At 37.5% G+C, this 13,346-nt stretch overlaps 1 protein-coding gene across 3 annotated transcripts in view; it reads right to left on the bottom strand.

Annotated features, from left to right (window-relative positions):
- impg1b (interphotoreceptor matrix proteoglycan 1b) overlaps positions 1 to 13,346 on the bottom strand; it is a 57,657-nt gene that overhangs the window by 31,207 nt on the left and 13,104 nt on the right. For all 3 annotated transcript variants that reach the window (XM_087290815.1, XM_087290816.1, XM_087290817.1), the window contains exons 3-11: positions 8,076 to 8,242; positions 5,861 to 5,889; positions 5,449 to 5,477; positions 5,321 to 5,364; positions 5,080 to 5,229; positions 3,352 to 3,410; positions 2,593 to 2,774; positions 2,174 to 2,512; positions 1,154 to 2,016 (exon numbers count right to left, since the gene is read on the bottom strand). In XM_087290815.1, coding sequence (XP_087146941.1) covers positions 1,154 to 2,016; positions 2,174 to 2,512; positions 2,593 to 2,774; positions 3,352 to 3,410; positions 5,080 to 5,229; positions 5,321 to 5,364; positions 5,449 to 5,477; positions 5,861 to 5,889; positions 8,076 to 8,242 — 1,862 coding nt within the window. The remainder of the gene's footprint in view (positions 1 to 1,153; positions 2,017 to 2,173; positions 2,513 to 2,592; positions 2,775 to 3,351; positions 3,411 to 5,079; positions 5,230 to 5,320; positions 5,365 to 5,448; positions 5,478 to 5,860; positions 5,890 to 8,075; positions 8,243 to 13,346) is intronic.

Below are 13,346 nucleotides of genomic sequence, written 5' to 3'. Positions count from 1 at the left end.
GCTTTTCCCAGGGGCGAGTAGTGGGCTTTATGAAAGTTGAAGCATTTGTGTTTTCTCTTACACGAGATTGTTCAGGGCAGGTTTTCTCTCCAGTGAGCGTGGAGTGACTAGGGAGCGTAAAATGGGGGAAAAGAGAATGAAGCTGGAGTGGAGTTATTACGCATTCCTCTGTACAGGGAGAAAAAATCGCTCCACTCATACACAGTTCAAGTTCGTGTTGGTTATTGACATGCGAAGCACAGTGTTTTGGTTTGTTTTAAACAATTTCAGAAATTTGGGAAATTTTTGTTGAGTTATTATATCTCAGTTTTAACAGGGGGGAAAAGTGTAGTTAAAAACGGTTCGGTTGGTGACTGGAAAAGCATGATGCTTTTGTTTTGCTTGGAACAATTTAAAATGGCAGAGGAAAATATAAGTTATTTATTCATGAACTGATGTGTAGACCACTTTGAGGGATGTAAACAATTACAATGGTCCCATTGTATTTCCTGTTGTGCATTTTTAATTTCTATAGCTTCAGCGAATCTGAAAAGAACCACATATTGATAAATAATGTTGTGATAGCTGTTTTACATTGTTTTGATTCAATTGCCTCTTATGTTACAGTTAAGAAGTAATTTGATAAACCGGAAATATTCATGGGCCAATGATATTGAAATGGTCTATAAAAAATCCAAATATCTGCAAAATTGGGAGCAAATGGCAATGGTTGAATTGCAGCTGTGGTGGTATTCAGTTCCTCAACATTTTTGCTTGTGTGGCTGCTTAATTATGTTTTTAACCTGCCTTGCAGAATGTGTTTTTCTGTCTAAACTGAAAAGGTAAACAAATTTCACAGCCAAGCATCTGAATTGACAAAATGAGCATTCTTGCACAAAATGTACTCATATGTAATTCACTTTTTCTGTCAGTCACCCAAACACTTCATGCAAAGGCTTTATAGAAAACGTATATTACATTTTTGAACAACACTGTTCAACTGAACAACTCTCAGATGCCATCTGTCAGATCCCTGCAGACAAATGACACATTTTATCTATTGCATTGCCCCAGCATACACTGCGATGTAAAAAAACAAAAAAAGCTAACAACAAAAGGAGGACAAAAAGGCATGCAGCAAAAGAAAGTCAAAGCCAAAAGTGTGTTTACCTACCAGTTCGAGAAACGTGTTCTCCAGTGATTTGTACTCGGGGGAACTCTTGTTGAAAAGGTCCTCTGAAAACATCATATTAGTCACACGCAAACTAAAAAACACCACTAACTCTTTGGCCTGGTTAGAAGCCATCATCGAAGGAGTGGTAACGTAACCTAGAGGGCGCGCCGAGGATTGGGGATTCTCGTCAATCTCCGAGGGAAAACCACTCCCCAAGTCTAGAGTCTCGTCCTCCTCATCGGATTGTTCTACATCTTGTTTTGTTTCTCCTTCATCATCTGCACCACCTTCATGAGGGGGAGATGAAGCTGTCCGGAGTACCTGTTCCTGTTCATCCAGGAAATTGTTTGGGGTCGGGTGTGAAATGAGGTCTTCGGTGGGTGTTAGCTGGAATAGAATTGTTGCTGGGAGAATTGGTTCCGGAGTGGTAGGTCCAGCAGGAGTCACCTTTAGATGGAGTGTGTCTACGGTGACACTGACAGATGGCGACTCTAAGTGGTCACTAGGGTCAATTGAAGTTGGGATCGCAGGGCTATCAACTGGACTGGTAGGGTATGAGGGAATACCTACGTTAGAGGTCTCTAAAGATTCAGATGGGCCAATTGTATCATCTACTTGAAATATAGCCCCTTTAGCTTGTTCCGTAGGGGTTATCAAAGTCGAGATTGATGATGTTGCCTCTGCAGGAGTAGTCTCTGGTGTCGAATCAAAATCCATTTCAGATTGAGCTAAAGTGGATGCCTTTTCTGCTTCAAAAGATCTTAAGTCCAGTGGTGCAGCTGTGGAGACAATTTCATTTCCTGCACCCTCTTGGTCTTCAGGCATCTTTGATAGGTAATCCACTGTAGTGCTTCTCTGTGAACCTTGAAAACAAAGACGACATTTCTGAGAGTGTCTTTGAAAATGCATCTAATGCAAAATTGCAATTAATTCTGTTATTCCTAGGCTGCGTAACTTAAGAGTGTTGCTTTGGAAGAAGGAGCTCTTGTGCACTACTCACTATACATTTGAAAGATTTACCTTTGGTCGCTAAAGTGTCTTCAGTGATTAGACTTGCTGCCTTTGAACCCTCAAGACTGGGGCTGCTGATAAGCTCTGCTCCTGCTGGTAGTGCAGTAGCATGGGACAATATATCAGGTACTTTCTGTATAAAACTCCTTTCTGTCCCCACACCCAAATCCCAAGTCCTATCAGGGTCTACATCTTTAAATGGGATGCCTAGACTCCCAGAAGGCACTATAGAATCATCTGAGTCAGCTTTTGTAGACGGTGTACTCATTTCCCCAGGTAAAACTCTTGACTTCTCACTGATTTGAGTACCGGAGTTCAAGTTTTCCTGCCCGTCTGCTGTTGAAGAATCTGTACAGGGCGAATAAGGTAAGGTTAAATATTTGCAGTCTGTCTAGGGCCCTTATATTGATTGTATTGATTTTGTGTACCTGGTTCAAAAGTAAGGGAACGCACGTCCACAGGAAGTGATGTGTCCTCATTTAGCACCTTCACCACCATGCCCTTTAGGACCCCCTGTATGCCATATTCATCAGTGGAGTCTGTGTCACCTATGGCCTGTGTCCCATCAGTCTCAAACACTACAGCATAGCTCGCTTCAACACCCCCAGCTCTGGTCGATGTTATGAAGGGAATTATAAGAGGTTTGCATGGACTTGCATTAACTTGGTCATCTATCTTAGCCCTCATGTTCTCTATGGGGACTAAAGAACCTCAAGGCCCTTTCAATAATTCAAAACATATTCGTCATTGAGGTGTCATGCGGAGAGTTTTGAGATCTTTTGAGAAATGGTTGGTGTATACATTATAGATTTAGCTTGTTTAACTGGATTTGATGAAATTAAAGGATGAGTCAAGTTCGATATTAATATAAGCATTTTCATGTTGATCGCATTCTGGCTGTCTAAGATTCGACAGAACATGAGGGATAGTGATTGCAATTGTCTTAAAAGCTACAATCGTCAATGTAGCAGTATGTTATGGTATGAATATACAGTTCTACATAGTCTACAATAGAGCAGAACATAATGGTGCAATAATTGAAGCACAGTTGTTCTGAACACAAGTATTTCTTCAAGTACTTACCCCAAGTTGCCACACTGAGAAAAATTACCCATCCAAAAATACAATTTTCAAGTTCAATGGACTGCAATATCTTGCTGAATCCCACAGTTCCAGCATCAACTTACCGAAATCCCAGCACTTGAATCTCTTTAAACCCAGGAAGTTTGTCGAATGCATGCAGCATCTGCAGGAGTATAAATGAAAATGTTTGTGTAAAAAACATCTTAATTTCAGTAACTACATAATTCAATAATCTTTGTACCGTATCTTGCGTAACCCTTAGATTACGGATTGTCCGACATGCTGCCATGCTGAAAAATCATGTGCCATGGCTCTGGCCTTATTTTAATTAATCTCAGGCCGGCTTTTGAACTTACCCAATTATTGCTTGGCTTTCCTGTTTTTTGATCTTTTACAGTAAGCTACTTTCAAACCTGAGCTATTTATTTGCCTTTTTTATATTGCAATATCACATTGTTGGTGTTCAGTAAGAAATTGTTGTAGAAATTTTGTTGACTGCTTGTAACTTTGTCTACTAGTAGTCATTAGAGTATTGGTAGACTTTATTATCTGCTTACACAATATTGATGATCCACCAGCTGACTATAAATTTTAACTTAACAAATTTGTCACTTTACCCTTCGTCATAACAGTCTACTAATACTCTAATGTGAGTATGTTATTAGTACTTGTAATGTTACTTCTAAACAGTAGCCAACAGAACATATAAAGGTAACCATGAAAAGATGGTTCTTAACTATTTATTTAATTATTTATTTATTTATTTGTTTATTTAAATCAGATCATATACTCTCTAATTAGAATTCTGCACTCTGATTAGTAGTACATCTTCTAAAGACGGGCATTTTCAATCTTTTAGGGTGCTTTCACACTTGGTTCAGTTGCCTGGACCGTACCAAAGTTTGTTCCCCCTTTCTCAGCTGGTTTATGTTCACGCTGTCTTTTTTCCTTCTGAACCCTGGTACGCTTGCATCATTGAGCTGCTGTTTTGTTTACGGCCGTTGCTAGGTGACGGTCATGAAAGCAAGTGCTGGAATGGAAAGACGTCCGCACATCACGGTCATCCTGCTTTAGCTGAAGCTTTTGGTTTTGGACAAACAGAAAGCCATTTGCGTCCATCTATTTATTTTGAAATGTTTTGAAATAAATTAGACAATTACCTATGGCAGTGTTAATGTAAAATAGTTTGCTATTTTTACCTTCGGCCCACGGATCTCTATGATATTTGTTTTTTGGCCATTAATACAAAAAAGTTTGGGCACCCCTGCTTTAGTATTATTATACTTTTTTTATATCATCAATGATAAAATTATAACTTTCTATAAAGGTATTTTTTTTCTATTCATTACTGCATTTATTTACTTTAATTGATTCGTTTTAATCTTGTTTGTATTAATTTATTTGTTCAGTCATTTTTTCTCAATCTTCTTTTTATTTATTTAAATACATGTTGTATTGTTTTATTTTCAAATATTAAATCATTATGTTTTGGTTTATTATTATTTGGTTTTTTTGAAAAACAGATATTTATTAGGTAATTATGTGTATGAGATAATTTTCATTAAATTGATTTTATACAATTCTTTGTGTATGTTTACTCATTTGACTAAAACATGCATTAATTGTGTGTAATAGTTAAATTTATTTTATTTGACTTTTTTTATCCTACACTAAAACCTCCTAGCACTTCTTTGCAGCTCCCAGTTTGAAAACCTCTTTATTTTGGACTTAATATATTGTCAGTAAATACTACAGACCCTGTTAGTAGCTTCAAAAAGAAAGAATAAAACAAAACATCATACATTTAATAGTTGACAGTCATTTCGCCTGACCTGATCATGAAGATTGCGAGTGATGTCTTCATATTGAGGGCTGGCCGGATCCCTCAGTAGTGCGCTGTAGACCGGGTCTACCACAGTCACACTGAACCGCACAATGTGCTCCACCGGCCTCTGAGGGACAACATCTGGTGCCCCAGTTTCCTATTAGATCAGAGAATAGTCAATTTGTTTGTTTCGAACTTCATCAGTATGTTAAGTGCATACTCTCCAAAGCAAGAGTTAGTGGCCGTACGCTGTCAAATTCCATGATGAAAAGCTCAGCAGGACTCTTTGAACCTGAAGCATAAAAAGCCATCAATCACGTTACGTTTGTATAAGATCAACCAGCATTTCTTTCTCATCCGGATGGCGAGGACTTACATTTCTCGCCTGGTGCAGGTGTGAGAGCCCTGAAAAACAATTGAAAGCATGTTGAGAAGGGACGACTCAATCCGAGAATGATAAATGCAATCAAATTCATTGTCCCCGATAAAGGGCTTGACTGCATATAAGCCCGAGTGTGTTTGTGTGGCTCTAACACCCAAGCGTAATATGTCTGGGCACGGATCCCTCTTATTAAAGTGGATCAGGTCAGAGAGCAGTGTTTAGCTAGGCCACCAAATATGAACAAACTTTGTTTTTCAAAGGACAGGCTGAGATTTTCTCATCTCCCACTAGTCAGGTGACCTCATTCGAGATGTTCTGATGGGTTTGAGTCTAAAATGAAAACAAGCAAATGGCCATACCATATATACTGAAACCAAGAAGCCCTCAATCATCTTCGGGTTCTTACCTATCCTGTTCATCCAGTTGGTTCACTCTCTGTAAATGACAAACAAGTTTGAGAATGTGCAATAAAGCCAAAAACATTTAATAATATTGGCAGAGAATGGGGATGAAAGTAACATGGAAGAAAAGTAACAAAACTGTTTTCTTAGAACCCCGACAACATTTACTTTCCAAGCTGTAACAGCACATTTAGAGTGCAAAATTCTGATTGAGCTGCCTCCTTTTCATAACTCTTTCATAACTCTGCGTATTTTTGATAATAAAAATATTTTTAAATAACTAATATTTGTATTGTTGGGTTACTTTCCATACAATTAATGGAGCAGAAATTGTAAATGAATTATTTATTTTATTTTAAATTATTTGTTTTATTATTTATTTATTTTTATTTTTGATTTTTCATTCGTTCATTTTCTTGTCGGTTTAGTCCCTTTATTAATCTGGGGTCACCACAGCGGAATGAACCGCCAACCCATCCAGCACGTTTTTACACAGCGGATGCCCTTCCAGCCGCAACCCATCCCTGGGAAACATACACAAACACACACACAGACTCATACACTACGGTCAATTTAGCCTACCCAATTCACCTGTACCGCATGTCTTTGGACTGAGGGGTAAACCGGGGCACCCGGAGGAAACCCACGCGAACACAGGGAGAACATGCAAACTCCACACAGAAACGTCAACTGAGCCAAGGTTCGAACCAGCAACCTTCTTGCTGTGAGGCGACAGCACTGCCTACTGGCCACTGCGTCGCCCTTTTTTTATTATCTATTTAATGTTTTATTTATTTAATATTTTTAATTAATTCATTTATATATTCATTTTTACCTATTTATTTTACTTTTATTATTTATTTATTTAGGCTGCACAGTGGCACAGTGCCTCACAGCAAGAAGGTCGCTGGTTCGAGCTTCAGCTGGGCCAGTTGGCATTTTTGTGTGGAGTTTGCATGTTCTCCCTGTGTTCATGTGGGTTTCCTCCGGGTGCTCCGGTTTCCCCCACAAAGACATGATGTTCAGGTGAATTGGGTAGGCTAAATTGTCAATCGTGTATGTGTGTGAATGAGTGTGTATAGATGTTTCCCAGTGATGGGTTGCAGCTGGAAGGGCATTCGCTGCATAAATCATAAGCTGCATAAGTTGGCGGTTCATTCTGCTGTGGCGATCCCAGGTTAATAAAGAGACTAAGTAAAAAAGAAAATAAATTAATTATTAATTTATTTTTATTTATTTTATTTTTATTTGTTATTTATTTATTTATTTATTTATTTAATGATACATTATTTTAATTATATGTTTTACTTTTATTTTTATTTATCTTATTTTTCTGTTTTATTTATTTTTACTTATTTGTTTTACTTTTTATTTATTTTTATTATGGTTTAATGTTTAATTTGTTTAATTAAATTATTTATTTATTTTTGCTTAGTTTTATATTTTCTTTATTTTTTAATATATTTTTTATTTATCCTTATTAATTAATTTTTTTATTTGTTTTTATTTATTTGTTTAATTTATTTACTTTTTATTTATAATATATATATATATATATATATATATATATATATATATATATATATATATATATATATATATATATATATATATATATATATATATATATATATATATTTGTTCACTCATTCATTTTCCTTCCTGTCTTTGATTATCAGGGATCGCCACAGCAGAATGTACTGCCAACTATTCCAGCATTTGTTTTACGCAACTGATGCCCTTCCAGCCACAACCCAGTACTGGGAAACACACACTCATTACACTGCACTATGGCCAATTTTGTTTACCAAGTCCACCTATAGCGCATGTCTTTGGACTATGGGGGAAACAGGAGCACCCAGAGACCGGAGCCGCCTTTTTCAAATAATAAGAACTAAATATGTTTACAGTTAACATATTAATAAGATCATACTCAATTTAATATAAACAGGTGCAAGCCAGAAAATATAGTATATATTGTTGTTACTTTTAACTGGTCAAAAGTTACAATGTGCATTTTTTGTTGTTCTTCATTTGTACAAAATCCCACCTGATATTGATGGACCACATTTGTGAGTTAGTAACCACACACATAAAATATACTTCTCTCCTAAAGCATTTTTTTTATTTATGAGTTTTGTTATGAAAAATGGTACTTTAGTCCCCACTCTCCAATAACATTGGCAAGATGAATAGACTGAATTGGCAGCAAACACTCACACTGGCTACGATGTCAAGATGCTCTTGCGTGCTACTGAAATTTCGGGCCAAATCCTCCATGCAAAGCGAGTCTCTCTGACAGGCGTACACCCACTGCTGGTACTCCATGGTGTCAGGAACTCTGTCGAGAAAGATCCGGAAGGCCTCCCACACAGCTTCTTGACAAACTGTTAAATATCATGGGGAATATTTCGAGAAGGCCGTTAGAGAATTGAGAGGAGACGGAGAGAATTAACAGCAAAGACCCGATAAAAACATGTCAGGACACTTATAATTAATTATCTGCACTGCTGACAGAGGTGTTACTTGCTTAACAGTTTTTAGCATGCCACCGTTTTGCTACCATGTCCTTTTGCCAACACTGTTATTATGGACTTTTAATTAAGAGTGTCATCTGATGGTTTACCTTTGGCTTCTCTCTTTGATTAATTTAATATCACTGAAGACATATTTTTTCAGGTAGCTGCAGGTTTTGTCATTAAAAATCTAAACTGACTGGGTTTTGTTCAAGCTAGAAGTATTATTTACTATGACTAAATTAGTCTGACTGTATTGGAATTTTTCAGATCAGATAGAAAAATAGACTTCTAAAGGAAAACTCAATATTCACTCCCATGTGGACTTATGTTCGTAATTGTAAATGCATGGCAAAATCAATTATAGCACATTATTAATACTGTAGTTCACACAGGGATTAAAATGGAGGCATCATTTATTCACCCTGGTGTTCATCGTTGTTTTATTTCAGACTACAAACGAAGAAATAAAGAAATAATAAATAAATAAGTAATGGATAAAAGAAATAAGTAATAAAGAATTAAGTAATGTTCTGCAGGCACTTTTCCAACTTTTCCAAATTGCCATGCATTTACACTTAGCTGATGATTGATTATAAAGCTTGTTTGGTATGCTGTCCCGGGAGAGAGCCCTGAGCTCATAAGATCCTCGAGCCCGGGGCTCCCTCCCGTTTGCAAGGCGAGAGGGGAGTTTGAGCTCAGGTAGATCTCGTGAACTCCCCTGCTGTAGTAGCTAATGAACAGATAGTGATTACTCTTAAGAGATAACTATTTACTAGGAGCATGTCTATGATGCCGATTTGGATTAGTCAATTAATATGGGTTGCATGTTTTTTGATGGCGGGAGGAACCCGGAGAACTCGGGGGGAACCCACGTGAGCACGGGGAGAACGTGTAAACTCCGCACAGAAACGTTGGCTGGCTTGGTAAAGACTAGAACCAGTGACGTTCTTGCTGTGAGGCAATAGTGCTAACCACTGGGCCACCGTGCCACCCATCTAGGAAAGGAGGAGGACTAGTGGAGGAAAGGGGGATTCTTCAAAACGAAGATGGCAAGTAACTTGGATTACTTATAGTGGCTTAGAAATCGTCTGATTGATGATCATAAATTGAATAATGCAAGCAATCGTGATCCTCTCTTAATTAGTTTATAAATAAATTTACTAAAAGAAAGTTCACCCAAAAATGAAAAAAAAAAAAACATTTTATTACTCAAGTTTATCATTTACGTTTATTAACACATATTTTGTTAAATACTTTGTCCCACGTGGCATTCTGTAGAGGGTGCTCGGGGAGTATGGGGTCAGGGGCGCTATGTTAACGACCGTCTCGTCCCTGTTTGAATGAGTAGTAGTCTGGTTCGCGTTGCCTGCAATAAGTCAGACTTGTTTCCAGTGCATGTGGGACTCTAGCAGGGCTGCCCCTTTTCGCCAATTATGTTTATAATTTTTATGGACAGAATCTCAAGGCACAGCCTTGCGCTGGAGGGGGTCCGGTTCTGGGACCACAGGATTTCATCTCTGTTGACAATGTTGTTCTGTTGGCTTCATTGAACATGGACCTTCAGCATGCACTGGGGCGGTTTGCTGCCGAGTGTGACACGGCTGGGATGAGAATCAGCACCTCTAAGTCCGAGGCCATGGTGCTTCACCGGAAAAGGTGGTTTGCCATCTTCAGGTTAGAGGAAAGTCCTTACCCCAGGTAGAGGAGTGTCTCTGGGTTTTGTTCATGAGTGAGAGAAGGATGGAACGTGAGATTGACAGACGTAATGGTGCAGCGGCAGGAGTAATGAGGTCGATGTACCGGTCCGTTGTGGTAAAGAAGGAGCTGAGCCAAATGACAAAGCTTTCAATTTACCGGTCAATCTATGTTCCTACTCTCACCTTTGGTCATGAGCTTTGGGTCATGACCAAAAGGACAAGATCTCTGATACAAGCGGCCAAAATGAGTTTCCTTTGAAGGGTGGCAGGGCGCACTGTTATGGATAGGGTGAGGAGCTCTGAAACCTGGAAGGAACTCTGAGTAGAGCCGCTGCTCCTCCACATCGAGAGAAGTCAGCTGAGGTAGTTCGGGCATCTGTTTCGGATGCTTCCTTGACTCCTACCTAGGGAGGTGTTCCAGGCACCGGGAGGAGGCCTCAGGGAAAACCCAGGACAAGCTGTAGGGACTATTTCTCTCGGCTGGCTTGGGAATGCCTCGGGATCCCCCCGGAGGAGCTGGAGGAGATGTCTGGGGATAGGGAAGTCTGGGGTTCTCTCCTAAAACTGCTGCCCCTGCGAACCGGCCCCGGAAAAGCGGTCGAAAATGAATGAATGAATGAATGAATGAATGAGTGTTGACGATAAATTGCCATTGACCCCCATTGAAGGAACAATTTGACATCTATCAGTTCCCAACATTCTTCTAAATATCTTGTTCAGATTCAAAAGAATTTTGTTTTGGATGAAAAAAGACTAAAGTATTAAGGTCCCATGCAGCACGTTGTTTGTTATAAGGATATATAATGGAGTCTGGTGAAAAACAATGTAGATAATATTTTACTTTTCTTGACATTCATTCTTGATGTTGGCTATAGGCTTTTGTGCATCATCAGGTTGTGAAAAACAATATTCAGTAAATAGAAATGGAACACAAATCTAGCCCTTGCTCATTGGAAATACATGCTTCGGCCTACATTTTTGCAAAAGCGTTGCTTCTCGTGCGTTTAGCTGCACGTGTCAGATGACAAATCCTTAGTGGGTGATTGTACAGTTATAAACATACAACATGGTGCACACACCAATACGCCAATATAGCCACTAGCATACTGACAACACATATTCTTGGTTTAATTTTGGAGACTGCCACTTGAAGATCTTCCTTTATCTTCAATCATGTATGTTTTTTTTAATGTTGTACTGACATGAGTGTCGTAAAGGTGTCAAAGTTTACCATGTTGCTGTAAAATCAATTTGCTGCAACTTTGTTATTACTATTAAATATCCCTTTAACTGCCCCACCAAGACAAAAATGTTTGGATTGCATTTATTAACTTCTAATGTCGCTAGTTAACACATTCAATAACTTTTTTTCAACACATTCCATAATTTCTAAAATATCAGTCTCTACCAAATGGTTGATGTTGATTTATGCTAAAAGTACCAGAATTAATCCATATACAATAAAAAATCTGAAAATATGAAGTGTACCAAAATATTCCAAATAAAACTTTTTTTAAATACTAAATCACTTTTTTTTTTAAAGCCGTAAAATATTTAAGATTTTTAATTAACATGCTTTCTTGTTATTTGTATTATTTTTTTAACAATAAAACCAACATCAAGATACTAGTGCAACATGATTATACTTGTATATTTATTTTTTATTTTATTTATTTTTTGGAAACCAACAATGCTGTGTGTGTATAAGCCATTATTGGAAACAGTTATTGTTCAAATGACTTAACAGTCAAAACATGGTCAACCGTTTGTGAGAGGGGCAGTCAAAGGGATATTACAATTAATATTATAAATATAATGTATAATGTAAACACCCCAAGGGTCACAATCCAAAGGAAAAAATATATATTGAAAGGTTGAAGGCTTTTTATTTGCATGTTGGTTTTTTTAATGTAACTAGTAAATATTATTATTATTATTATTAATATTATTACCTTCTGTATCTTATGGATAAAATATGGTCATTTTAATTGTTCAATCAAGTTTATTTGATTTTTTTGTTATCCGTACATTGTCCTGTGATTTTCCCCTGGGGGTTCCCGACCCCCACTTTGAGAACCACTGACCTAGACCTGCAATCCATCGATCTAAACTTTTCCTTGAATCCAACCAAAAACTTTTTCAAAAGCAAATGTGAAAGGTACCGTGCATTTTGTGGTTTCACAAAATATAGGCTGAAGCACTTTATTTCAATGAGCCTGGATTGTACAAAGCACAATCAATGTATTTTCTTTTCTGAAGTAAATGTAATTCTTGTGTTCATTGCAACAACAACAACATTTGCTTGTCATCTCTAAATTGTCTTTCTGACTGTAATTTGACAACTGCAGTTCTGGACTGGAGATATTTACCTCAATGAAGAAATTACATTTTGATGGGTTTTGCTTACTGTGCTTAATTTAAAGTAAAGCAATGTGTTTGTGTGCTTTTCTGAGTGAAGTGAATTGTGGCACTAATCGAGTTCCTGAGTCAAGCATGTACAAATTGTCTAGGTTAAATTTTAACTGAATAAATAATTGTGTTTTGGGTTGTTTGTCACTAAATTCTACCATATATTTAAAGTAAAGCCATTTAATGGTATGGGGTGTATGCCGAAGCATGCTAATAGGACTTTTAATTTGCCAGTAACCTGGGTTAAGCGCTTCCGACGAATTGAATGCCAATGCAAAATCCGGTGCGTTTAAGGTCTGTTTTCTTTAAAAATCAGCGATCTCCACTAGCTGAGTGATATCCGATATAAAGTGGGTCTCAGATTGTACAAGAAACACTGCATTAAATTACATTTCCCCAGCCATATCTTTATAAAATGAGCATTTATTTTACCCCAATATATTCAATGGAGCTTCTGCGTTAGCCTGCCGATTCAGACGGGCGTGTGCGAGTAAACAGCTTTTTGTCTCATTTTACGCTTAAGAAACTAAATAAATGCTAAAGTTTATTTAATTGAATGTATTTTAATAACATTACAACATCGATGCTGTATAAGCAACTGTATAAAATGGAAAAAAGTTCACAATAACAGGTCACCGGAAGTGTATCAGCATGGGAACAGCACTAGCTTGGCATATACCCTATTAAAGCAGATATGCATACATATTTATTTTTGTTTTAGTTTTTGCTTTCTTACATTTTATTAAATATAAATCCTTAAAATTTACGGTACAAAAACCACCAGCTGTGGTTGCCAGTACTTTACCCTTAAAAACATGGTACAGACCGTAAAAGTAATTTCTCATTTTTACGGTAAACTACCGTAT

The sequence above is a fragment of the Danio rerio genome, chromosome 17, assembly GCF_052040795.2.
Source record: "Danio rerio strain M-AB ecotype USA chromosome 17, GRCz13ab, whole genome shotgun sequence".
In the NCBI taxonomy this organism is placed as follows: Eukaryota; Metazoa; Chordata; class Actinopteri; order Cypriniformes; family Danionidae; genus Danio; species Danio rerio.
Note: the sequence above shows the minus strand (reverse complement) of the source record. Positions and strands in the feature narration are given on the sequence as shown.